Source organism: Ranitomeya imitator, chromosome 2, assembly GCF_032444005.1.
Source record: "Ranitomeya imitator isolate aRanImi1 chromosome 2, aRanImi1.pri, whole genome shotgun sequence".
Lineage (NCBI taxonomy): Eukaryota > Metazoa > Chordata > Amphibia > Anura > Dendrobatidae > Ranitomeya > Ranitomeya imitator.
The window spans coordinates 613,124,812-613,151,542 of NC_091283.1; the positions used below are offsets into that span (position 1 = coordinate 613,124,812).

General features: G+C 43.2%; 1 protein-coding gene across 1 annotated transcript; it reads right to left on the reverse strand.

Moving 5' to 3' along the window:
* DUS1L (dihydrouridine synthase 1 like) lies at nucleotides 1-26,497 on the reverse strand. Its single transcript, XM_069752480.1, has 13 exons — nucleotides 26,132-26,497; nucleotides 24,252-24,360; nucleotides 23,549-23,599; nucleotides 23,340-23,452; nucleotides 23,187-23,269; nucleotides 22,744-22,847; nucleotides 21,912-22,056; nucleotides 7,291-7,387; nucleotides 5,852-5,940; nucleotides 4,550-4,698; nucleotides 4,114-4,151; nucleotides 762-837; nucleotides 1-684 (listed from the first exon to the last, which is right to left on the reverse strand). The coding sequence occupies exons 1-13, from the start codon at nucleotides 26,396-26,398 to the stop codon at nucleotides 554-556; spliced, it is 1,452 nt and encodes a 483-aa protein (XP_069608581.1). The 5' UTR covers nucleotides 26,399-26,497; the 3' UTR covers nucleotides 1-553.
* Nucleotides 26,498-26,731: the final 234 nt, after the last annotated feature.

The following is a 26,731-nucleotide window of genomic DNA, read 5'->3' on the forward strand; positions in this document are numbered from 1 at the left end:
CAGATGCTGAAAATAATTATTTATTATCTCCATACACACAAAGAAAAAACAGGAATGTTGCCATCCACGTCACACTGTCATTTATGTAGCGGTAACATTTACTCCTGAGAATTTAAAAAATGTTGCACAACACATTTACACTCAGACCCAGGTAGAAGCAGAAAAAAAAAATCTTTATTTTCTACGTCTTTGTCTAAAAGTTTAAAACTTCCTGTAAATCCAGTTCTTTTTTTCCCCATGTTGTCTCAGGTTTAAGCCTATCTGAGAAGAGGATGTAAATCCAGTAGCAGCATATGTGTAAAAGGCAAAGACAGTACCCTTCCTCGGTCCTTCCACCTTCCTCTGTCCATCAAAAGAAAAAACTAAAGCATTTTACAGGTTGAAAAAAAAAAAAAAAAAGAGGATAAAAGTCTGAAGTGCAAACAGTTGGTACCGTGCCCTTTCACCATGGAGTAGCGAGATTCCTAGACACACGTGGTAAACTCTGAAGATTTCCCTGAGCAAGCAGCAATAGGAGAGGTGCTCGTGATGAGCTAGGTCACACAGTTCAGGCTCAGGCTTTAATCTCGGGGGGCGGCTGTGGGAGCTTTGATTCTGTCAAGTTCTCCTCTGACACATCTGCATTCTGCACGGCCTTACACTGAAGAGCTCTCTCCGATTTGGTTTTGAAAAGCAGCCCGTGACCTAAAAAGCAGAAGAAAGTTTTGGTACTTTGACATTTTTGCGAGAAGGTGGCGTAACGGCAGACAGCTGACACCAACCTGCACAGTCTGCCAACTCCCTGAATGCTTTCTTCTTACAGCAGCTGCGGCACAGATGGAACACACATTTATTGCCCTAAAATCCAATAACAGCACAATCAGGCAACCGCATATACAAATTGCCAAATAGATTTTTAGAACAGTAGATTATCTTTGCAAATGAAGCTAGCACGACCTCGCATCCATGACAAAGTAATATATTCTTTGGCAAAAAGTAACAAATATCGTGAATGTGACTTATAAAGGGCATACCCAAAACATGAAAATTACTACCAAAACAAAGATATTCTAAGAATAAATGTGGCAAAAAAACTTCAGTAGCCGTAGGGGAAGTTACTTGGTCAGCCGACAGGTATTCCTTCCGCCTAACCCCACCTTCATACACATCTATGGGTATTGTGGGTCCTTATCTAAAGTTCATAGTTAAAAAATACTGCCCCGAGAAGAAACTGGTACATACTTGCAGCTATTACAATTTTGCTAATGGCGTGCTCCATCTGACATCAGCTTTAAACAGACAGTTGTGTAGGGAAGCTTGGTCAACATCTTGGCTTCAATGCTGACTGTTTTTAAAAGGGAACCTGTCAGTACTAAATGAGTGTTCAAACCAAGCACAGCACCTTGGAGCACCATTGGCAAGTCCAAACTATAAATTGCATCTTCCCACCTACTTGTTTCCCTTCTGTCTCTGTGCTTCTCTAGCTCCAGTAAAGACAGGGCTGTGAATCAAGGAAGGAGGAGGTAGAGAAAGAAGGAAAACAAGTAAGTGTGAAGGTGCACTGAATTCTTTGGCCATAGCAAGGGTGCACCGAGCCCATGTAGTGGCCTTGATCAATAAGTTTGTGCTGTCCGGCTTGCTTTAAAAGGGAAGTTTGAAAATTATTGCATACCCAAAAGATTGGAGATAACTTTCCATTCGCTGGATGACCAACCAATGTGGCCCCCACCAATCCAGAGAATGGAGGGGATGTCGATCATGCGCACTACCTATCCATTCATTTTAATAGGAGTACTGACAATCAATGCTCGGCAATCTCCAGCGCTCCTGTTAAAAATGAATGTAGCCGTACTGCGCATAATTGATCTCTGCTCCATTCATTCAGCCAAGGCTCTTCACCCCCCCTGGTTCTTCAGATTGGTGGAGGCCAAGGCAGTCTGAGCTCCAGCGATTAGAAAGTTATCAACTATCCCTAGCATAGGAAATAACTAAAGACCTTGAGAACAACCCTTTAGAAAAGGTCTCCCATTAATAATTTTTACTCCCTAAATCTGTGTAAATGTTAGTGTGATGTGTCAATATCACCGATTGCAGTCTTGTATCCAACAGCGTTACGCTCCTCTTCTGAGTCATGTGATGACAACTAAGACTCTCCGACTCGCACTGTGCTCTGTGTCACCCAGTATTTGCTTGCTCAAAGTAAGCATATAGAACGTCAGAACAAGACTCCACAGATTTACTTTTGTAAAGAAGATTTGTTGATCACACAGACCCAAATGTGATCTGGAGAGCCTGAATTGCGGTCATGTGACTAATAAGGGGACCTAGCGGTGCTGGACACTTGAGAAAACTGCGATCAATGAGTATATTACCACACTGACACTACACGGACATTTACTCAGGTGTAGGATGCAAAGATGAATGGGAATAAAGAAAGAGCTGTTCGCTGCCAAATGTATCGGTTCATTTGTCTTCGTGTGCTTGCAGTAACTTGTTATTCTAATTTGTAGTAGAAATTAATGCAGTTTTGATGCCAAAAACACAGAATGGGATCTAAAAAAAAAAAAGAAAGCTGTGAAGGAAAGACTGATTGTTCTCTCTGTATCCATTGCGGTTTGGTTAAAATAAAACCTGCATGTGTGGCTGAAGCCTAAACCCTAAAACACTGGATAAATAATGTAACTAAGAATGCAGCATTGAAGGGAACCTGTCACCCCCAAAATCGAAGATGAGCTAAGCCCACCAGCATCAGGGGCTTATCTACAGCATTCTGGAATGCTGTACATAAGCCTCCTCCGATGTATCCTGAAAGATGAGAAAAAGAGGTTAGATTATACTCACCTGGGCGGGCGGTCTGATCCGATGGGTGTCGCGGTCCGGTCCAGCGCCTCCAATCTTCATAGGAGGACGTCCTCTTCTTGTCCTCACACTGCAGCTCTGGCGTACTTTGTCTGCCCTGTTGAGGGCAGAGCAAAGTACTGCAGTGCGCAGGCGCTGGGAAAGGTCAGAGAGGCCTGGCTGTCATGATCCCAATGGCAGGGAATCACAAAAGGACAAGCACAAAAACAAAACAAGCTCTAGGGTGATGGAACCTGAGCTGACCGCGATCCTGAACCTAAACACACAACTAGCAGTAGCCGGGGAACGTGCCTACGATGATTCCTAGACGTCTCGCGCCAGCCGAAGGATTAACTTCCCCTATTAGAAGAAACACAGACCTCACTTGCCTCCAGAGAAACACCCCACAGAAATAGCAGCCCCCCACATGTAATAACGGTGAAATGAGAGGAAAGCACATACGTAGTTATGAAAATAGAATCAGCAAAAATGAGGCCCGCTAAAGCTAGATAGCAGAGGATACAAAAGTGAACTGCGCGGTCAGCGAAAAACCCTTCAAAAAACCATCCTGAAATTACTTGAACTCATGTGCCAACTCATGGAACATGAGGAGTAATTTCAGCCCACTAGAGCAACCAGCAGCAAGGAATCACATATCAGCAAGCTGGACTAAGACAAAAATAAAGCAAAACGTGGAACAGGAAAATCAAAACTTAGCTTGTCCTGAAGATAACAGACGCAGGGAGCAGAGGTAAAAAGACACGCTGATTACATTGATAGCCGGCGAGGAAATGACAAAAAGGCCAGGTTAAATAGGAAACTCCCATAACCTGATGGAACAGGTGGACCCCAGAGAACACAAGTCACCCAGTACCATCAGTAACCACCAGAGGGAGCCCAAAAACAGAACTCACAACACCTGGCGCCTGCACACTGCAGTACTTTGCTCTGCCCTCAACAGGGCAGACAAAGTACGCCTGCGTCGGAGCCGCAGCGTGAAGACAAGAAGAGGACGTCATCGTAAGAAGATAGGAGGACCCGGACCGCGACACTCATCAGACCGGACCGCAGCCGGACCACCCCTGGGTGAGTATAATATAACCTCTTTTTCTCATCTTTCAGGATACATCGGGGGCTTATCTACAGCATTCCAGAATGCTGTAGATAAGCCCCTGATGCTGGTGGGCTTAGCTCATCTTCGATTTTGGGGGTGACAGGTTCCCTTTAATATGGAAGATACTCTTACTCATGTAGCTCAATGTATAAAAGCTCAAAAACATGTTCTGGAAAGCTTACCTTGGGATTTCCACACTGGTCACATTTTGCATATTTAGCTGCAAAAAACAGAGGTGTGGGTATTAAATATATATCTATGACAAGTAAATTACAATAGTTTGCAGAACAGTCACACTCTGTGGTGTGTATGGGTGTTGGCCAATTTTCATTCTTGTGAAGGGGAACTTAAAATTATTGGATTTGTGCAGTCAATCCTCAAGGGCTGACCCCAAGAATAATGGTTTTGATAAGTTGTAATAACTGTTTAGTAGTACTGATTGGCTAAAAGGGATGTCTGGTTTCTGAGACCCCCACCTGATTGCCTACAGTAAAAATCAGGGGTGCTCAGCTAATCCTCAGAGCACAAGCAAAGTGACAGATTTTTGGGTGCACTCAATGGTAAGTTTAGCGCTTCTGCTCCTTCCTTTGCACACACAATCTTCAAGGAGTTACGTACGTTTTACGGAAGAGTCAAAAGTTTTGATGGGGTTACGTAGTTTCTTTTTCTGTTTGTTCTTCGACAGGTGTTCTGCATTTCCATCTTCTTCATCCTCCAAGGCTCTCTTCCCTCGTACTCCACCTTCGTCTTTCAATACATCTTTAGGCCTTAGAAGAAAAACAAAACAAAGACTCTTTGACCCCTTAAAGCTTCCATCGGCTCCCTGCAACATGATCGCAGGGAACCAATAAAGGGTATGCTGAAGGCCCACATAACTGCCATGTTAGTTATCTTATGAAGGTCCACTACTGGCTGAGCTCCATAGGAGAATCTCATTTTCTGTATCTGCATATATACAGCATTTGTATATAGTATCAGCAATTGCACATTAAGTCCCTGAAGGAGACAAAGTAAAAGTGAATCACAACATTACACGTACCCCAATATGGTATCAATAAAAAGATCAGCTCAGCGAACAAAAAACAAGCCCTCATACAGCACTATGGCCAAAAAATTTTTTTAAAAAAGTTACATTAACACATTTTTTCTTAATACAAATTTCTAATTTTTATCACTACTATAATAAACAAAAATATTGGACAAGTCTGCTATCGCTGTAATTGTACTGACTTTTTACAGGATAACAGCGTTATGTAGAAGGACGTAGATCTGGGGATTTATTATGATGGAATATAGGCTGAACTGGATGGACAAATGTCTTTTTTCGGCCTTACTAACTATGTTACTATGTAAAAACACCACCTGACCCCCAAAATAACAGAACTGTGGGCTTTTTTTTTTTTTAAGCAATTCCACCGCACTTGATATTTTTTCCCCATTTACAGTACAGAACACAGTATAGTACACATGGGAAAGTGAACAGTGTCATTCACAACCATAACTCGTTCCATAATAAACTTCATACCGCTATATGTCAATGGAAAAATAATTTTTAAAAAAGTTACGGCTTTTGATTAAACAGTTAATAGCATATTTAGAAAAGAAAAAAAAAACCACCATAGGATACCTTCACACACTCTCCATGCATGCTAGAAATTATTGATGAGCGAACGTGCTCGGATAAGGTGTTATCTGAGGGTGCTAATCGAGTGACTTCGACTTGCTCAAATAATAAGTTGGGGTCCCCGCGGCTCCATGTCTCATGGCTGTTGGACATGCGACTGTAGAACAACCACTAGACATGGAGCGGCGGGGACCCCAACTTATTTTTCAAGCACGCCGAAGACATTCGGTAAGAACACAAGCATGCTCGGAGAAGTGCCGAAAAGAACACTACTGATTAATGAGAGGAGAACTTACAGTGGGCGGACATAAGGCTGGCAGATCCAGTGAGGGAATGGCAAGTCACCTGAGACAGTTTCACCTTCTTTCCCATTCAATCTTTCCTCCTATGAGACAAAATACAAGTGTTTTTTTTTTGGCCTTCTCTCTGCATAGTATGAGGTTTAGCTTATTTACATATTCTTTCCTCGTGGGAACTTTATCTGAGATCCAGTGATATGCTATTCATTTTCTAGCAGTAAAAAGCATTCTGGCAACAGCTATTTGTGAATAATCATCTCCTCCCGCCTCCTCAACATATCCAAGCACACAGACAATAGGGTCTCTGGGAATATCCTGCTCTGTGGCCATATATATTAAGTGGAGAACCATAATCCAGAATATTTGTATACAGGGACACGGCCAGAACATATGTAGGATATCTGCATTATCGAGCGTACACTTGGGACATTTTGAATTTGGCCTTAGACCCAAATCAAACAGCCACTTAGGAGTCCTATAAACCCTATAAAGCAGGGGTGTCAAACTGCATTCCTCGAGGGCTGCAAACAGGTCATGTTTTCAGGATTTCCTTGTACGGCAGAGGTGATAATTTAAATCACCAACTCTATTTGTGTAGGTGATTAAATTATCACCTGTGCAGTACAAGGAAATCCCGAAAACATGACCTGTTTGCAGCCCTCGAGGAATGCAGTTTGACACCCCTGCTATAAAGGATATTTAGTGGAGACAGACGGTTAGGCTCACTGAGGGACAACTTAGGGATCATTTGCATTATTGACTCCCATTGATCTACCGAAATCCCCCCCACTTGTTGTTCCCATTTCGCTAATGCCGTCATCGCGTGACCCAATAGCACCCTCGAGAGGAGCTCCCCGTACATTAATTAAATTAGTGCCCTTGATGTTTGACGATTATTTACCAAAGATATTTATATACAAATATTCAACATTTAGTGCATAAAATATCATTAATATCATTCGTTGCAAATAAAACCTTTTTTTTTAATATTCTATGCCTAAAGTTATTTCGGTATTTAACTACTTCAGCTCACTGCATTAGGGGCAGGGCTTATTATTGTATCTAAAATTAATTTTCAATATTCATTTATTTTTTTAATATTACATTTTTACCAAACATTTCCCGAACACGATAGCAGCCCCAGCTACAAGGCGACACTGCCCTGATGAGTGAAGGTATCAAGAATGGGCTGCGTCTACTGTAGTTAGACCTGGAGCCTCAACAGAATGGTAAACCCCGTATAGTAATGGCTTACATGCACCGTGTGTATACAGAGATCAAAAATGGACAATACTGGTCTTCTGTACCATTCTTAAAATATTTAGAATAAGATAGATTGCACTGGCAATCATTAATATGTCATTATTATAGCTAACGATTAATATAAGAGATGTATATGTGCCCAGTAAACCAGCTCGTAGCCATCGTTGTATTACCTGGCATCGGAGTTTCAGCTCTTTATTCACAGCAATGATGCCATTTAAGGACTTGGCTTTTGCCAGCTCTTCACGCAGCACCTGGTAAACCTGCAAACTAAGGTCAGGAGAGTGAGAACATGCCATGGAACCATCTAGCAGAAAGAAAGTGGGAACCAACATACTGGCCGCAAACAGAACTGCTGGATGCACCCCAAGCAGAATTCGTATGCTTCAGTCTGTGGATTGTACATTCGCAATGGTGGCAGCAGTGATCAGCGCAGGTTCAGTCCACAACAAAGAAGATTTTTGCCGGAAAGGTGTCCTACTAAAATACAGACTCCTAAAACAGTGTGCCCCCGATTTCTCAAGACTGGCGGCTTGTAAGAGTATGCGTATATCGTTACGAAGCATGCCCCTCCTAATGAATTAGGCGCATCTATCTGCGGCTGTGCGCAACCACAAGGAACGTTCTCCAGTTCTCCATTCCTGTGGTAATACATGCCATCTTCTTGGCATAAATTACGACGATTCTGATGGCCGCACAGAGCTTTGTCAGCATTTCTAAAAGTTGGTGAAAGTGGCAGGGACAGGCGTAAAAAAATCATAAGTTGAATTTTTTTTTTGCACAACTCGTAACATTTTGGTGCAAACAGCTTGATGAATGAGCCCCTATGTGTATTTAAAGGTTTAAAGGGCTCATCCTTTTCAGAAAATCTTGGTCCCCAGGTGCAGTTTGTTATGAAAAGGCCAACCGCCTCACTCACCGTTCCCGGGGTTCAGCACGGATTCTTTCTTGCCGCTCTCGGCATCTGATATTGGCTGCAGCGGTGATATCAGGTCAACAGAGCAGCAACCAAACAGTGAGCTCAGTGGCTCTGAGCAGAACATGCCATCCACACAGGCAGAACCGCTGGGCTCACTTGGTGGTTACTGCGCTGTCGACCTGACACAGGACTAAGCGCTGGACTCGGGGAGGGTGTTCGACAAAGCATAGTTTAAGAAAAGCCTCCTGGTAACAAAGACTGAAAAGACACCCCTCCCCCACAGATCCCCCTGGCAAATCACGTGTAGGGGATGCTCCTGTAAGTATATGGACCGGACCATGCCGACTGGAATGAAAAGAAATTGCATATACACAATATTTGAGCTGCGGGGACTGCAGAACGTGTGCACATCACACACTGTCTCTCCATAAGACAGTAGGACTGTTTTATGTCAGGACTCGGATGCCTGGAGAAATCACACGCAGTAAAGTTTTCTCAGATGATGAAACTTCAAGACGAGTCGGCTGATGCATACACAGTCCATGGCTCTGGGGGTTTGGTCTAAGTATGCTCGGAGTATTATGCTGCACATAACGAATCCTCATTACTACATCCACGGGAAAGGGAGAAGTCTACATTTCAATTTCAAAAAGGTGTGAACGATCCCCCAGGGAATTGTGTCTTTAATGTCTTCTAGAATCAACAGCTTAACAGAATTCCAATAAAATCCAAAGCATCTTCGTCATCAGGAGAAAAAAAAAAGTTTCATAAGCGATGCTGCTTGCCATCCTAAACTTCAGCTTGCCCGATAAGCCATACTGAGAACCCCTAAAGACAGCCGGTTGGAGGTGGTGTGAATTGTGTGCACGACCTGGTCCCAACAGTCATGACCGTAATCTATGGGCGCTGGACGGGAGCCTTAAAGGGGTATTCACAGCTCTGAGAACCTATCCCAATATGTAGAAGGTGTAATAATAATATCAGCAAAGCTCCAATTAGAATTCTAGTTTAGTTCTTCTGATTTACTATGTTGCTTGCCATATGCAGGGCATAGCAATAAGTTAGGTATCCATGGTTACGACCACTTGCAACTAGTGGACTGTCACTATGTGAGGTCGTAACCATGGACACATAAGCTACTGCAATTCCCCGCTCATGGTAGGCAACAAAGTAAATCAGAAGAACTGAACTACTTTTCTAATTGGAGGTGTCTGCTGATATTCTTATTAAACCTACCACATATTGGGATAGGATCTTGAAGAGGAGAATACCCTTTAAGTACTGCCTCTCACTCAACAGCATCTGCAGCTCTTCTTTTGATTATCGGACCTGGTGCATATCATATGTGCGTCACGCTGCAATGATGGTGTTGCTGTAGGCAATATAAGAGCCTTGCCTGCAGATAGGCAAGAGGCCGTTATCAGAGCCCAGCAGCCAATGGTTACTGTCTAGGCCGATGGGACAAGGCTGTGCAAATCAATTCACACCATCTCCAGTGCAGGGTCACTTCAGAGATGCTAACAGCAGCTGTCCTGTAATCTAACATTTGCTCCACCTTTCCTTATATATCTGCATTGTGTCATTCCTCTGTCATATAGTTACGTAGGTTGAAAAAAAGATCTCGGTCCATCAGGTTCAACCTTTCTCCACCAATTGTACATTGTGTCACTAAATTAACTATAACCCGCAATGTTAGGTGTATGGAGGAAATCATCCAGCCCTTTTTTAAAAGCTGTTATAGTGTCTGCCATTACTACCTCTTGTGGACGGGAATACCACATTTTGACAACTATTTAGCTGTCGGAATCGCCTTTCTTCCATCCATAATGAGTGCCCCTTGGTCATAAGTATGGTCCTTGGAAGGAATAAGCCATGTGCCAGTCCTTTGTACTGGCCACACATAAATGAGATCCACTCTGAGGCATCTTTTTTCTAAGCCGAACAAGCCCAACTTGTCTAACCTTCCATCATATGAGAGGCCTTCCATCCCTTTTAATAATTTAGTTGCCAGTTGTTGAACTGATGTAACTTCTGAATATCCTTTTTAAAATGTGGAGCCAGTGATTTATAATGGGGTAATAATACGTTGCGATCGCGGGATTATCTCTCTCCTTTTATACATCCTAAAATCGTGTTTGATTTGTGGCTGCTGCTTGACATTGAGCACTGCTGCTCAGCATACTTAACATAATGAGAATACCCAAGTCCTTCTCTTGGTCTGTAGTATACTCCCATTTAATATATATGCAGCAGGATTACTCCGTGCTAGGTGCATTACTCTACATTTATCTACATTAAACCTTATTTGCCAATTTAGCCATCTTATGCAGATCGTTTTTCAATATTGTAAGGTCAAGGTCAGATTTTAGCATCTTACATAGGTTGGTTTTGTCAGCCTTCTGCCTAGAAATGTAAATGAAATAACTGGGTATATGTCCCTAGACAGTCTGACATGCTCCAAACCAGTGCAGACTGCCTCAGACATTGTGCCCTACAGTCTTTTATCAGATGTGTTATAAAAGTCAATTCAGTGAGAGCCAACCAAGACCAATTCATTCTCCACATCAGTGGAGTTTCACGGAGGTCACCTTGAAATCAAAGAATAGACAGCGCAGGCAGGGAATCGTATAAACTGCAGTAGTCATTAGAAGAAAAGCAATGTGCAGCCCCAAGCTAAGCTGCTCACACCTCCCCTGTTTTAACTCCTTCATGACATGACGTACATGTATGACATGATGTACATGTACGTCATATGTTGTGTACCTGCCTTTGATGTGGGCACGTACGACAAATCCACATCTTTCCCAGCAAATGGTGGCTGATTTAATCAGCCATCATGTGTTTTTAACAGCCGTGGGTGGAGCGGAGCTTTTAACTTGTTAAATCCTGCTGTCAATCGCACCGGCAGGGGGGCCTGTCGTTCCACGCTTCCATCAGGTTGTCATTATAGCTGAAGATCTGCTTAAGGCTCCTGTGCCTGTCATTATGATACTCTTGTGAAAGTCAGCCCTTGGCCGGCATTCATAGGAGATTATGATTTTCCTTTACACAGCAGTGTTGATACACTGATATGTATAGCCTCCCCAAGCGATCGCAGCTTCAAGTCTCCTAAAGGAACTAATACAGTAAAATCTGAAAAAAAAAAATAATTTAAAAAGTTCAAATAACCCTCCTGTTACCCACATTGAAAAAAAAAAAATTAATCAGGTCTTTAAACGGCATAATGAGAAAAAAAAATTAGAACTCAAAATTATTGTTTTTTTTGGTCACCGCAACAATGCAATAAGAGGCAATCAACACATGGCATCTATTCCAAAATGGTACCAATAAAAATGTCAGGATAGGGAGTAAAATGTAACCCATCACACAACCCTAAATAATGAAAATGTTATGGGTCTCAGAATATTATAAACTTTTTTTTAAACTATACATGTTTGATATCTGCGTACTCATACTGATCTGCAGAATCATAATGCCAAGTCACCAAGTCAATTTTATGGTACAGTGAACATGGTAAATAAAAAAAAAAAACCTCAAAAACTATTGAAGAATTGCTTTTTTTGCAATTTTAACACTCTTGGATTTTTTTTTTGCATGTTTTCCAGTACACTATGTGGCAGAATGAATGGTGTCATTCAAAAGTACAACTCATCCCGCAAAAAAAAAAAAAAAAAAAGTTATGGCTGTTGGAAGAAGGGGAGAAAAAAACGAAAACAAAAATGCCATATAAGGAAGGGGTTAAAGAAGAACTTTCAGTTTTAGTAAATACCTGTAAACCCCATGAAAAGGAATGGCAAGGGCATCTTTTTTCAAACTGTCATCTGAGCTATTGTGGATTGTGACTGGGCCAGTCACACACATGAATATTAGAACATGCTTTGCAAAAAAGAAAAAGAAAAAAAAAAAAAAAGAGCATGAACCGCACATCCCAAAATCATACGTTGATCTAAAGCCGTTAGGCAAAATTTAATATAACTGAATATGAGGTTTTCAGTTTAACATTCTGATCAGACTGTATGAAGCCCACTGCCCCTTCACGGCAAACCTCGTAGTGGGTCCTAACGCCCTAACGGAGCGGAGCCGTGCGGCGACCACCGCCACAGCGGCCATGCACCAGCAGGGCGGACGGCCTGTTGCCCCACAGCACCCATGCTGCAAGACTGAGTCCCCAAGACTCCAGACCGCGCCGCCCCACCAGCACAAAGCCACAGCAACAATGGCCGCCACACAGCACCAACACCAAAATGAAAGGAGCACTTAAACTCACCTTCCTCCAGCTCTTCAGTGAGAGCCAAAATGGGCTAGACCCCTTACTTTGCAGTCTCCTGCTAATTAACCCCTTCGCGCCATGCGCCGTACTAGTACTGCGCTGCCGGCACTGCATTTGTGCCAGCAGCAGTACTAGTACGGCGCACCGATCACCGCGGTCTCGCGCTGAGCGCCGCGGTGATCGGGTGCGGGTGTCAGCTGTATATAACAGCTGACACCCCGCAGCAATGCCCACGATCGGCGCTATCGCCGATCGCGGGCATTTAACCCCTCTGATGCCGCTGTCAGTAGTGACAGCGGCATAGAGGGGGATCGCGCAGGGACGGGGGCTCCCTGCGCTCTCCCACCGGAGCAACGCAATGAGATCGCGTTGCTCCGGTGACCCGGAAGGAGTCCCCGGATCCAAGATGGCCGCCGGACTCCTTCCGGGTCATGAAATGACCTGGCTAGCCGGCGCCTGCTGAGAGCAGGCGCTGGAAAGCCAGCTAAACTGCCTGTCAGATCGTTGATCTGACAGTGTGCTATGCACAGTGTCAGATCAACGATCTGATCTAATACAGAGATGTCCCACCCTGGGACAATGGTAGAAAGTTAAAAAAAAATAAAAATAGAATGTGTAAAAAAAAAAAAAAAAAAAAAATCCCCCCCCCCCCAAAAAAAAAACATTTCCCAATAAATTCATTTATTTATGTAAAAAAAAAAAAACAATAAATGTACACATATTTGGTATCGCCGCGTCCGTAACGACCCGCTCTATAAAACTATCCCACTAGTTAACCCCTTCAGTGAACACCGCAAAAAATAAAAATAAAAAACAAGGCAAAAAACATTGCTTTATTATCATACAGGCGAACAAAAAGTGGAATAACACGCGATCAAAACGACGGATATAAATAACCATGGTACCGCTGAAAACGTCATCTTGTCCCGCAAAAAAAAGCTGCCATACAGCATCATCAGCAGAAAAATAAAAAAGTTATAGCTCTCAGAATAATGCGATGCAAAAACAATTATTTTTTTATATAAAATAGTTTTTATTGTGTAAAAGCGCCAAAACATAAAAAAAAAAATTACATAAATGAGGTATCGCTGTAATCGTACTGACCTGAAGAATAAAACTGCTTTATCCATTTTACCACACGTGGAACGGTATAAACGCCCCCCCCCCTAAAAGAAATTCAGGAATTGCTGGTTTTTGTTCATTCCGCCTCCCAAAAAATCGGAATAAAAAGCGATCAAAAAATGTCATCTGCCCGAAAATGTTACCAATAAAAACGTCAACTCGTCCCGCAAAAAACAAGACCTCATATGACTCTGTGGGCCAAAATATGGATAAATTATAGCTCTCAAAATGTGGTGATGCAAAAACTATTTTTTGCAATAAAAAGCGTCTTTTAGTGTGTGACAGGTGCCAATCATAAAAATCCGCCAAAAAAACGCTATAAAAGTAAATCAAACCCCCTTTCATCACCCCCTTAGTTAGGGAAAAATAATAAAATGTAAAAAAATGTATTTATTTCCATTTTCCCATTAGGGCTAGGGTTAGGGCTAGGGCTAGGGTTAGGGCTAGGGTTGGGGTTAGGGTTTCAGTTATAATTGGGGGTTTCCACTGTTTAGGCACATCAGGGGCTCTCCAAACGCGACATGGCGTCCGATCTCAATTCCAGCCAATTTTGCTTTGAAAAAGTAAAACAGGGCTCCTTCCCTTCCGAGTTCTCCTGTGTGCCCAAACAGTGGTTCCCCCCAACATATGGGGTATCAGCGTTCTCAGGTCAAGTTGGACAACAACTTTTGGGGTCCAATTTGTCCTGTTACCCTTGGGAAAATAAAAACATAGGGGATAAAATATCATTTTCGTGGAAAAAAAAATATTTTTTATTTTCACGGCTCTGCGTTATAAACTGTAGTGAAACACTTGTTGGTTCAAAGCTCTCACAACACATCTAGATAAGTTCCTTGGGGGGTCTAGTTTCCAATATGGGGTCACTTGTGGGGGGTTTCTACTGTTTAGGTACATCAGGGGCTCTGCAAATGCAACATGACGCCTGCAGACCATTCCATCAAAGTCTGCATTTCAAATGGCGCTCCTTCCCTTCCGAGCTCTGCCGTGCACCCAAACAGTGGTTCCCCCCAACATATGGGGTATCAGCGTACTCAGGACAAATTGGACAACAACTTTTGGGGTCCAATTTGTCCTGTTACCCTTGGGAAAAAAAATAAATTGCGGGCTAAAACATCATTTTGTGGAAAGAAAAAATGATTTTTTAATTTTCACAATGCTACATTCTAAACTTTAGTGAAACAATTGGGGGTTCAAAGTGCTCACCACACATCTAGATAAGTTCCTTAGAGGGTCTACTTTCCAAAATGGTGTCACTTGTGGGGGTTTCCACTGTTTAGGCACATCAGGGGCTCTCCAATCGTGACATGGGCTCCGATCTCAATTCCAGCAAATCTTGCACTGAAAAGTCAAATGGCGCTCCTTCCCTTGCGAGCTCTGCCATGTGCCCAAACAGTGGTTTACCCCCACATATGGGGTATGTGCGTACTCAGGACAAATTGTACAACGACTTTTGTGGTCCAATTTCTCCTGTTACCCTTGGTAAAATGAAACAAATTGGACCTGAAGTAAAAATTGTGTGAAAAAAAAGTTAAATGTTCAATTTTTTTTAAACATTCAAAAAATTCCTGTGAAGCACCTGAAGGGTTAATAAACTTTTTGAATGTGGTTTTGAGCACCTTGAGGGGTGCAGTTTTTAGAATGGTGTCACTTTTGGGCATTTTCTGTCATATAGACCCCTCAAAGTCACTTCAAGTGTGAGGTGGTCCGTAAAAAAATGGTTTTGCAAATTTTGTTGCAAAAATGAGAAATCGCTGGTCAACTTTTAACCCTTATAACGTCCTAACAAAAAAAAATTATGTTTCCAAAATTGTGCTGATGTAAAGCAGACATGTGGGAAATGTTGTTTATTAACTATATTATGTGATATAACTCTCTAATTTAAGGGCATAAAAACTAAAAGAGTTTGAAAATTGCTAAATTTTCATAATTTCCGACAAATTTTTGTTTTTTTCACAAATAAATGCAAGTCATATCGAAGAAGTTTTGCCACTATCATGAAGTACAATATGTCACGAGAAAACAGTGTCAGAATCACCAGGATCCGTTGAAGCGTTTCAGAGTTATGACCTCATAAAGTGACAGTGGTCAGAATTGTATAAATTGGCCCTGTCACTTAGGTGAAAACAGGCTTTGGGGTGAAGGGGTTAAAATCACCTGAGCCAAATGGGAGGAGTGCTGGTCCAAGAAGAAGACTAGAACATGCTTTACAAAAAAGAAGAAGAAAAAAAAAAAAAGAGCATGAACCGCACATCCAAAAATCATACGTTGATCTAAAGCCGCTAGGCAAAAATTTATATAACTGAATATGAGGTTTTCAGTTTAACATTCTGATCAGACTGTATGAAGCCCACTGCCCCGTCACGGCAAACCTCATAGTGGCTCCTATCGCCATAACGGAGCGGAGCCATGCAGCGCCCACCGCCACAGCGGCCATGCACCAGCACTGAAGAGCTGCAGGAAGGTGAGTTTAAGTGCTCCTTTCATTTTGGTGTTGGTGCTGTGCGGCGGCCATTGTTGCTGTGGCATTGTGCTGGTGGGGCGGCGTGGTCTGGAGTCTTGGGGACTCCGTCTTGCAGCATGGGTGCTGTGGGGCAACAGGCCGTCCGCCCTGCTGGTGCATGGCCGCTGTGGCGGTGGGCGCCGCACGGCTCCGCTCCGTTAGGGCGATAGGACCCACTACGAGGTTTGCCGTGAAGTGGCAGTGGGCTTCATACAGTCTGATCAGAATGTTAAACTGAAAACCTCATATTCAGTTATATTAATTTTTGCCTAGCGGCTTTAGATCAACGTATGATTTTGGGATGTACGGTTCATGCTCTTTTTTTACACACATGAATATGTTTTAATCTAAACAACTCCATTGTAGCTCTAGCAGTATGTTGCGGGTCGTTGTCCTGCTGGAAGGTGAACCCACACCCCAATCTCAAGTCTTTTGCAGTCTAACAGGTTTTCCTCCAGGGTTGCCCTGTATTTAGCGTCATTATTTTTCCTCATCAATTTTGACCAGGTTCCCTGTCCCTGCTGAAAAAAAGCATCCCCGCAGCATGATTCTGCTGCCACCACGTTTGACAGTGGGCATGGTGCTTTCAGGGTGATGTGCAGAGTTAGTTTTCTACCACTCATAGCATTTTGTATTTAGCCCAAAAATTCCACTTAGGTTTCATCTAACCAGAGCCCCATCTGACATGTTAGCTTTGTCTCCAGCATGGCATTTTGCAAGCTACAAATAGGACTTTTTTATGGCTTGCAATAAAAAATGGCTTTCTTCTTGCCATTCTTCCATAAAGGTCAGATTTGTGTAGTATACAACTAATAGTTGTCCTGTACAGAGGGATTCTCCCACCTGAGCTGTGGATCTCTGCAGCTCCTCCAGAGTGACCATGGGCCTGTTGGCTGCTTTTTTTTTTTAATTAGTGCTCTCCTTGCTTGGGATGGCTGGACGGCCATGCTTTTCCATTTTTGGATGAGGGATTGAACAGTGCTCCATGATGTTTTCAGAGTTGGGCCATTTTTATTTATTTTTATAACCTAACCCTTCTTTACTGTTCTCCACAACATTCTCCTTGACCGGTCTGGTGTGTTCCTTGGTTTTCATGATGCTGACTGATCGCCAATGTTCTCAAACAAATCTCTGAGGCCTTCACAGAACAACTGTAGTTATACTGAAAATAAATTACACACAGGTGGACTAAGTTTACTAATTGTGTGACTTCTGAGGGCAAATGGTCACTTAATTTTATTTAGGGGTATCAAACTACAGGGGGCTGAATACAAATGAGTGTCACAATTTTCATATTTATATTTTTTAAATAATTAGAAAAAACATGTATCATTTCCTCTACACTCCACAAATGTTTGTTACTTTATATTGGTACTGTATGCATGCGCGCGTGTGTGCGTGTATATAGATAGAGCTGTATATATATAGCCCTCTCTATCTACATACATATATATATATATATATATATATATATATATATATATATATACACACACACACATTATATATATATGTGAGTGTGTGTGTGTGTGTGTGTGTGTGTGTAAGTGTGTGTGTGTAAGTGTGTGTATGTGTATATATATATATATATACATATACCCATACAGTCATGGCCATATACAGTCATTCCTGAAAATGATTGCAATCACAAATTCTTTGGTATTATCTTCATTTAATTTGTCTTAAATGAAAAAAAAAAAAACACAAAAGAGAATGAAGCAAAAAGCAAAACATTGATCATTTCACACAAAACTCTAAAAATGGGCCGGACAAAAGTATTGGCACCCTCAGCCTAATACTTGGTTGCACAACCTTTAGCCAAAATAACTGCGACCAACCGCTTCTGGTAACCATCAGTGAGTTTCTTACAATGCTCTGCTGGAATTTTAGACCATTCTTCTTTGGCAAACTGCTCCAGGTCCGTGATATTTGAAGGGTGCCTTCTCCAAACTGCCATTTTTAGATCTCTCCACAGGTGATCTATGGGATTCAGGTCTGGACTCATTGCTGGCCACCTTAGAAGTCTCCAGTGCTTTCTCTCAAACCATTTTCTAGTGCTTTGTGAAGTGTGTTTTGGGTCATTGTCCTGCTGGAAGACCCATGACCTCTGAGTGAGACCCAGCTTTCTCACATTGGGCCCTACATTATGCTGCAAAATTTGTTGGTAGTCTTCAGACTTCATAATGCCATGCACACGGTCAAGCAGTCCAGTGCCAGAGGCAGCAAAGCAACCCTAAAACATCAGGGAACCTCCGCCATGTTTGACTGTAGGGACCGTGTTCTTTTCTTTGAATGCCTCTTTTTTTCTCCTGTAAACTCTATGTTGATGCCTTTGCCCAAAAAGCTCTACTTTTGTCTCATCTGACCAGAGAACATTCTTCCAAAAAGTTTTAGGCTTTTTCAGGTAAGTTTTGGCAAACTCCAACCTGGCTTTTTTATGTCTCAGGGCAAGAAGTGGGGTCTTCCTGGGTCTCCTACCATACAGTCCCTTTTCATTCAGACGCCGACGGATAGTACAGGTTGACACTGTTGTACCCTCGGACTGCAGGGCAGCTTGAACTTGTTTGGATGTTAGTCGAGGTTCTTTATCCAACATCCGCACAATCTTGCGTTGAAATCTCTTGTCAATTTTTCTTTTCCGTCCACATCTAAGGAGGTTAGCCACAGTGCCATGTGCTTTAAACTTCTTAATGACACTGCGCACGGTAGACACAGGAACATTCAGGTCTTTGGAGATGGATTTGTAGCCTTGAGATTGCTCATGCTTCCTCACAATTTGGTTTCTCAAGTCCTCAGACAGTTCTTTGGTCTTCTTTCTTTTCTCCGTGCTCAATGTGGTACACACAAGGACACAGGACAGAGGTTGAGTCAACTTCAATCCATGTCAACTTGCTGCAAGTGTGATTTAGTTATTGTCAACACCTGTTAGGTGCCACAGGTAAGTTACAGGTGCTGTTAATTACACAAATTAGGGAAGCATCACATGATTTTTCGAATGGTGCCAATACTTTTGTCCACCCCCTTTTTTATGTTTGGTGTGGAATTATATCCAATTTGGCTGTAGGACAATTCTTATTGTGTTTTTTCATTTAAGACAAATTAAATGAAGATAATAATACCAAAGAATTTGTGATTGCAATCATTTTCAGGAAGAAACTGAGTATTAATTAGAATACTTTATAACACTAGCTAGAAAAATAATTTTAAAATCCAAAATGTTGGCCTACTGAAATGTATGTTTAGTAAATCCCCTCAATACGTGGTCGGGGCTCCTTTTGCATCAATTACTGCATCAATGCGACGTGGCATGGAGGCGATCAGCCTGTGGCATTGCTGAGGTGTTATGGAAGCACAGGTTGCTTTGATAGCAGCCTTCAGCTCATCAGCATTGTTCGTTCTGGTGTCTCATCTCCCTCTTGACAATACCTCATAGATTCTCTATGGGTTTAAGATCAGGTGAGTTTGTTGGCCAATCAAGCACAGTGATACTGTTGTTTTTAAACCAGGTATTGGTACTTTTGGCAGTGTGGACAGGTGCCAAGTCCTGCTGGAAAATGAAATTTCCATCTCCAAAAAAGGCTTGACAGGGGGAAGCATGAATTACTCTGGTACTGGTAGATGGCTGCACTGACTTTGGTCTTGATAAAACACAGTGAACCTACACCAGCAGATGACATGGCTCCCCAAACCATCACTGATTGTGGAAACTTCACACTAGACCTCAAGCAGCTTGGATTGTGGCCTCTCCACTCTTCCTCCAGACTCTGGGACCTTGATTTCCAAATTAAATGCAAAATTGACTTTCATCTGAAAACAACGCCTTAGACCAGGGGTCCCCAACTCCAGTCCTCAAGGCCCACCAACATGTCATGTTTTCAGGATTTCCTTAGTCTTGCCCAGGTAATAATTGCATCACCTGTGCAATGCAAAGGAAATCCTGAAAACATGACCTGTTGGTGGGCCTTGAGGACTGGAGTTGGGGACCTCTGCCTTAGACCACTGCGCAACAGTCCAGTCCTTTATCCTCCTTGGCCCAGGTAAGATGCTTCTGGCATAGTCTATTGGTCATGAGTGGCATGACACAAGGAATGCGACACTTGTAGCCCATGTCCTGGATATGTCTGTGTGTGGTGGCTCTTGAAGCAATGACTCAAGCAGCAGTCCACTCCTTGTGAATCTCCCCCAAATTTTTAAATGGCGTTTTCTTAATCCTTTCAAGGCTGCGGTTATCCCGGTTACTTTTGCACCTTTTTCTATCACACTTTTTCCGTCCACTCAACTTTCCATTAATATGCTTGGATACAGCACTCTGAACAGCCAGCTTCTTTAGCAATGACCATTTGTGGCTTACATTCCTTGTGGAGAGAGTCCATGACTGCCTTCTGGACATCTGTCAAGTCAGCAGTCTTCCCCATGATTGTGGAGCATACTGAAACAGACTAAGGGACCTTTTTAAATGCTTAGGAAGCCTTTGCAGGTGTTTTTTGTTAATTATTCAAATTTACTGAGAAAATAACTTTTGGATTTTCATTGGTTTTAAGCCATAATCATCAACATTAACAGAAATAAACACTTGAAATAGATCACTCTGTTTGTAATGACTATATAATTTAGAATTTTCACTTTTTGTATTGAAGAACTGAAATTTACTTTTTGATGATATTCTAATTTAGTGAGAAGCACTTGTATATATGATAGAATAGAGATAAATAGATATACACTGTGTTAGGCTGGGTTCACATTGCGTTAATGGGAAAGCGCTAACGGACAGCGTTGCACGGCGAAATTAACGCCGTGCAACGCGTCCGTTAGCGCGCCCATTCACAGCAATGGGAACGCGCAGCACTAGCGCGTGCCATGTTCGGCACGCGCTATGCGACGCGCAGGTGTTTCCTGGCGCGCCGCGGACGCTGCTTGCAGCGTCCGAGGCGCGCCCGCGGTCCGTTCCCCGCTCTCGCAGATCGGTTTTACCCCATTAAAAACATTGCGTTAGCGCAACCCGCTAGCGCTAAACGGGTTGCACTAACGCAATATGAACCTAGCCTTAGAGTGGCTCACTCGGCTGGTTTATTGAAGACAGCCTAAACCAAGCTTTGGAAAGTAAACACACCCCTCTGGGCAAAAAAAGAGTAAAACGAGAAACAAAAAGAAACAGTCCTTTTCCTAACGGGGGATCAGCCTGCTAATAGGCAGTAATGTCCACAGTTCAGATTAGCACACACTTTCCTGGAGTGCTCGCTCTCCAAGCACCTCCTGAACACTGGAAGCTTTGGCAGTCAGTCATTTCAGCCTGGACCTTGTGACTCCATCATATGACTGATCACGTGATCCTGACATCACACAGGTGCTGCAAGAACACTGCAGGTGGAGATACGTGGACCTCCTCTCACCCGCTCTATGGAGGTCCACTAAATCCAGCCCATCATATAACTTTATATAAACTGTCCCAACATGCAGTGTGCTTGAGGAAACTATTCTGGTTTTACATCATTGACGCCATCATGCGCAGTGACACGTATCTCCCCTCCATCACTTCACCAGTGACTGTCACAATACACGCACAAAAATATACACATATGGTAAGTCTTCCTGCCTCATCAGGGAAAAGAAAAGTGCAGTTTGTATTGTGAAATCAGAAAACATTTTTTAAATGGTCTATGCACACTGACTACAAGAAATGGTAGACTTCAAATGATCCTGTTAGCCAAATATATATTACTCAAAAACGCCATAGAACCATAGGGAGAGACCGGAATAAGCTGGCTTCTCCCTACCCGGGCCTCTCTTTATGGTTATCTGAAAGTTGTCAAACTCAGTTTTCTCTGAAACACAGTAGCATTCAGAGTGAAACATACCTGGCTGCAATCACGTCACCAGGCTCCAATTCATGCTCTCCGTGGTTGGAGCCGAGAAAATCAAGTGACAGGTTCCATTTAATGTTAAAAGGTGGATCTGAAAACATATACCAGAACATGATACTCACGTGTGGTGCCAAAGTTTAAAAAGATGTGCCCGCACAAAAGACAAAGGGCATGGGTATTGCTGAGCAAGCTCCAAGTACTCTTCTGCCATCTCCCACACAAAAGGACTCTTCCCTTCAAACAAGGCTGGATTGTGAAGATTTCCCTCTAAAATACAACCAACCATGAATAAAGTTACACCAGACTAGCTCAGCAACTTAGACAACCAAATTGGATCTACTGACGATGGAACACATTTATGCACTAATTATTGTGTAAGTAGGTATTTCTTGAAGGTCTTCTCCTGGGCCGCTCACGTCTGCATCAGAAGCCCTTCAAGAAATACCAACTTACACAATAATTGGTGCACAAATGAGGGCTTCTCCTATTAGCCGTGAAGTGTCCATAATACATGTATGTCACAACAGATATGACCAGACAAGACATCATCGGAAGCACTTGACCCCGGAATGCAGAAGTGAGTGGCACTGGAGAGCTCCTATAATGGGAATTTGCCAATACAAAATGAGGGAATCTACAAGTAGAGGCACACCTCCTCTCCATACTTTTATTTGGATGACTTATGACAAGGGCATATCATCAAAGGTCATAAAGCGTGCTCCACCTTGCACATTGAGGGTGTATCTTAAAAGGATACATTTAAAAGGGCCCTCATGATTTAATCATCAGCCGTTTATATTCTACAATATACTATCTGCCTAGTGGGTTCTGAGATGTAAGGAGGTCTTAAGTGTTCCAAAACATATGTCTTTATATGACAGAAGGATTCTAAATTACTACCTCCATAGATCAGCAGATAAAATGTCTCCCAGGTCTGGACAGAGGGGAACCAACCTGCACTCATCACTCCATGGACACCAGTCTCTTGAATACACCGCTCCACATCACTAAGGTATTGGATATTCCCATTTGCAAAAACTGGGATGTTTACAGCATTTCTATTCAAGATAATAATGAGAAAACCTGTAGTGATAAGCAAGAATGAAATAACATACAGTTTCCAGAAAAAAATAAATATATGAAAAAGGAAACAAAACAGAGAAATAAAAAAGGGTTAATTAACAAAAAGTGGGATAAATGCTTATGCTGCAAGGGGAAGTGCAGAGATTAATTAAAATAGAGGTGGCGACAAGAATCGTGGAATATAGTCACAGCTGAGCCAAGCAGTAGACATCCAGGGTTCACCAGATCTGGACTCTGGGTCCACTGCACTAGCTTGATAAATGTCGGACAATGTGCCTCGACTTCCTTAATATAACATGTGCCTAGACACTCACCGGACAGCTTTAATATGTTCCCATGAAGCAATGCCAGTTAGAGGCCCTTTCTGCTCTTTGGTGCGACCGTGAACTGTGAGGAGCTGAAACAGAATCTTGTAAGGAGCCAAGAGATAGACTTCAAGAAGACAACACAGTCAATAAAATACCCACCTGGCACCCGGCTTTCTCCAGCATCTTGGCATATGTGACGGTTTTTTCAATCTCAGGGAAAACTCTGATTTTACAAGTGATGGGGACAGCCAACTTCTGGTGCGCCAGCTGAACTATGAAATGGAATTCAGAAGAGCTGAAATCCCCAGATAGAAATTAAAGAAGCCGCAGGAAACGTACAAAGACGTCACTATACAGTGGAGACTTACTCATCTTCTCCAGCAGCTGCCATTCATCTTGTAGAAATGCTCCATAGTGACCTGAGCAATGAAACAAAGGCATGGGGATGAGCAGGTCTTTTACGGACTCTCAATTTATGTAGTAGACAATGGAGCATCAAGGGTTATGTAAGGGTTGTAAGTTTGGCAAAATGGACTCCCTGCCAATAGCTGTTGCCCTCCCCCCCCAGTCAATCTGATGGGTCCCCCACTGAGCCTGAGAATGGGGCTATATGATCATCCAGTGAGAACGGAAGATGTATGCACACCTCTGCTTTATTCATTTCTATTCGGTTGGACCAATGCATATGGTATATTTGTTTGCCCTTCGAAGAGGGGGTCAAACATTTTTTGGAAAAGCATTTGGAGACTTTAAATAATAAAATAAAAAAAACACTAAAATTAATTAACACTTGCCATGATATTCATCTGCCAGTCCAATGATCCCACCATTCTGCAGTGATAATAATCACTGACCTTAGTGGACATGTTCTGACCGTGCTACCATCTACGCTGAGGCAACAGATGCACCGCTGTAGTGAGGTCAGAAAGTCGCCAACACCAGCAGGACCATCGGAGCGGCAGGGGAACTAGCAGGACATTACACTCATCTAATCTATCCTAGCCGCCATTAGATGTTGGACAAGCCCTTCAGCCAGTCTGCAGTGCCAGGAAGGTTTGTATATCACTATACCTCTCTTCGCAATCATTTGTGGGCAGCCGAGGTTCAGATCAATGGCATCACAATAGTCCTGTGCTAGCAGCGCTGCTTGGACAAACACTTCAGGGTCGTTTGCACAAAACTTAAAAGAGAAAAACATACAAGCAACATTCAATAGCCAATACAAATAAGGAAACAATGGAGGTGGTGTACCTGGCAGTCAGCCCCATGCAAAGCATGTCACCATCACGGAGACGGAGCAGGTACTCTTCTGTGTTAATAACGAGCTGGAAGAGGAAATACTGGGACATGCTGTACTATATATAATTTCCAAATGCAAGAAAAAAAAAGTCTGCAGTCCCATGACAAGTATGCGATTTGCGTATTTGTGATCACGTGCCAACTAGGTTCTCATCCGCTTCTTTCAATAGAGGGAAGTGGTAGGGGAATATGCATGGATGGTAAAAATAAATTATTTGATCATAAAACATTTAGAGAAACAGGTGAGAATCTGTTACGAGACCACCCACTGTCATGAAAACTAGGTGGAGAATCCTGGCGGCATGCACATTGTCACAATTCTGCCACCTGCGGGCATATAATGTGACTGCAGAAAGATCTCATCGGCCCAGAAAACAAAAAATCCCCTTTAATTTTTAAACAAATCTCTGCTTGCTACCAAAGTACGTGAACATTCTCCAGGGGATGGAATCCAGTCCTGTAGAAAAGCAGCTTCTACACCTTACAGCGTTCCTCAGGAGAGGAGCCCTCCAACACTGCAAGAAGTCGCTCAGCCTTATCAACTGGAAATGATCAGGGTAGGTTTGATCTAAAAAGCATTGCAACCATTCACTGATGGCAAGCGGAAATACAAACACCATCAAACACAACACCCTGGTAAATGGTAGGGGGTGTTGTACACCCAATGAAAAAGGAGACGTCCAGTCCCTGTAACAGGCCAACTACATGCCTACTCACTTACCCTTGCCTTCTCAATGGGAAGAACAGGTTGCTGCTAGGAAGAGGTGGCTTGTCTCCTGAGCTTACCAAAGGATTGGACATGGTGAAATCCAACACGCCTGACCAATGTTCTGACATTTGTAATATGAAGGTCCCAAACACACTGGCTGGTCAGGCCACATTCATCTAATATGCATGACCACCCATACACAAAGAAGACCTGTCATGTATCTGAAAAAATGAGTTACCTTTCCAAAACTCCAAGCTTTCCTGAACCTGCTGACGCTTTCCATTTTTGTTTGCACCCCATCTGTAGCAGAGATATGCCCATTTTCTATTTTCCAAATGCTCTTGTGGACCAGAAAGTTCTCTCTTGGGACATGTAGTCCTCTCCCTCTGCTCGAGACCATCAAACGGGTTAATCAACGTGATCGCACAAGATCTTCCCATTATCAATGGAACGTGCCTGTGACAAGTGCTCAGGATAGTCTTCTTCCACTGTAACCTTGCAAGAACGGGGGGATCTTGGGAGATCCAGTCTCAGGAGGAAAACAAGCCTCAAGGGGAATCTTTCAGAAACACCCTCTTGGTCCACAAGCATAATTGGAGCCAAAGTAGAAGAAATGGCGCGTCTCCACAGAGGGGCGAAATACAAAACGGAAGGCTCGGGCACAATCCGGGCAGCGCAGGAACTTGGGCAATGTAATAAAGCGTGACGGGTGCACTTTAATATGGTTCTTGAAAGTAACCCTATCAGCGCCTGATGCCACGGGGAATAACGTGAGTGCAGACGGTTGGGTGACTCGCCCTATGGGCACCGGACAGCCGCAGATACTACAACCCTCATCAGATGATAATCGCATATTCTGGCTACCACCATTACCAGTCCTATGAGGGGCGGCTACCTACAGCCAAGGTGGCCATGCCAGGAAATAACTAGCAGCCACGGCTACCTGGACGATGAGGGGCCGGTCCTCCGCAGACACCTCACAGTACAGGTTCTCCTTCCGGTAGTTGGCATCTCGTACAAACACCTGGGCATGGAGCATGGGAGTGTAGCACAGCTCAGCACCATGTCTCCGGCTCAGGAGCCTCCAGGCCAGCTCACTCCGATCCACCATAGGAGCCAGCACATGGCGAGCTCCCTTCAGGGTCTCTTTCCAGAAGTCCATGCCCTGCCGCTTAGCCATGCTGTGTGCTGCCAGGCTCCGGGGCCACATGCCGGCATGGACCACTCAGCTCTCCCTCCCGGACTATCCAGCGTTCACATGCCAACTACTGGCATTCGGCTCCGCTCCAGAGCAAGCACACAATCACTTCCGGCAATAAGCATGGCACTTCCGCTTGGTGCATCACTGACTTCGTTCCCCGCAGCGCAGCGCCTTATATTTCCGTTAGCAACAAAGCAGAGATGTCTTAGTTCCCTAATGTTATCATTAGCCGCAGCCATACTGCTGCCTGCGTCCCTTTCGGACATTAGCTGTTTCTTTTAATGCAGTCGATATTTTTCAGAGTGAAATGCAAACCTGTCCCAACATTATAATATGCTGTAC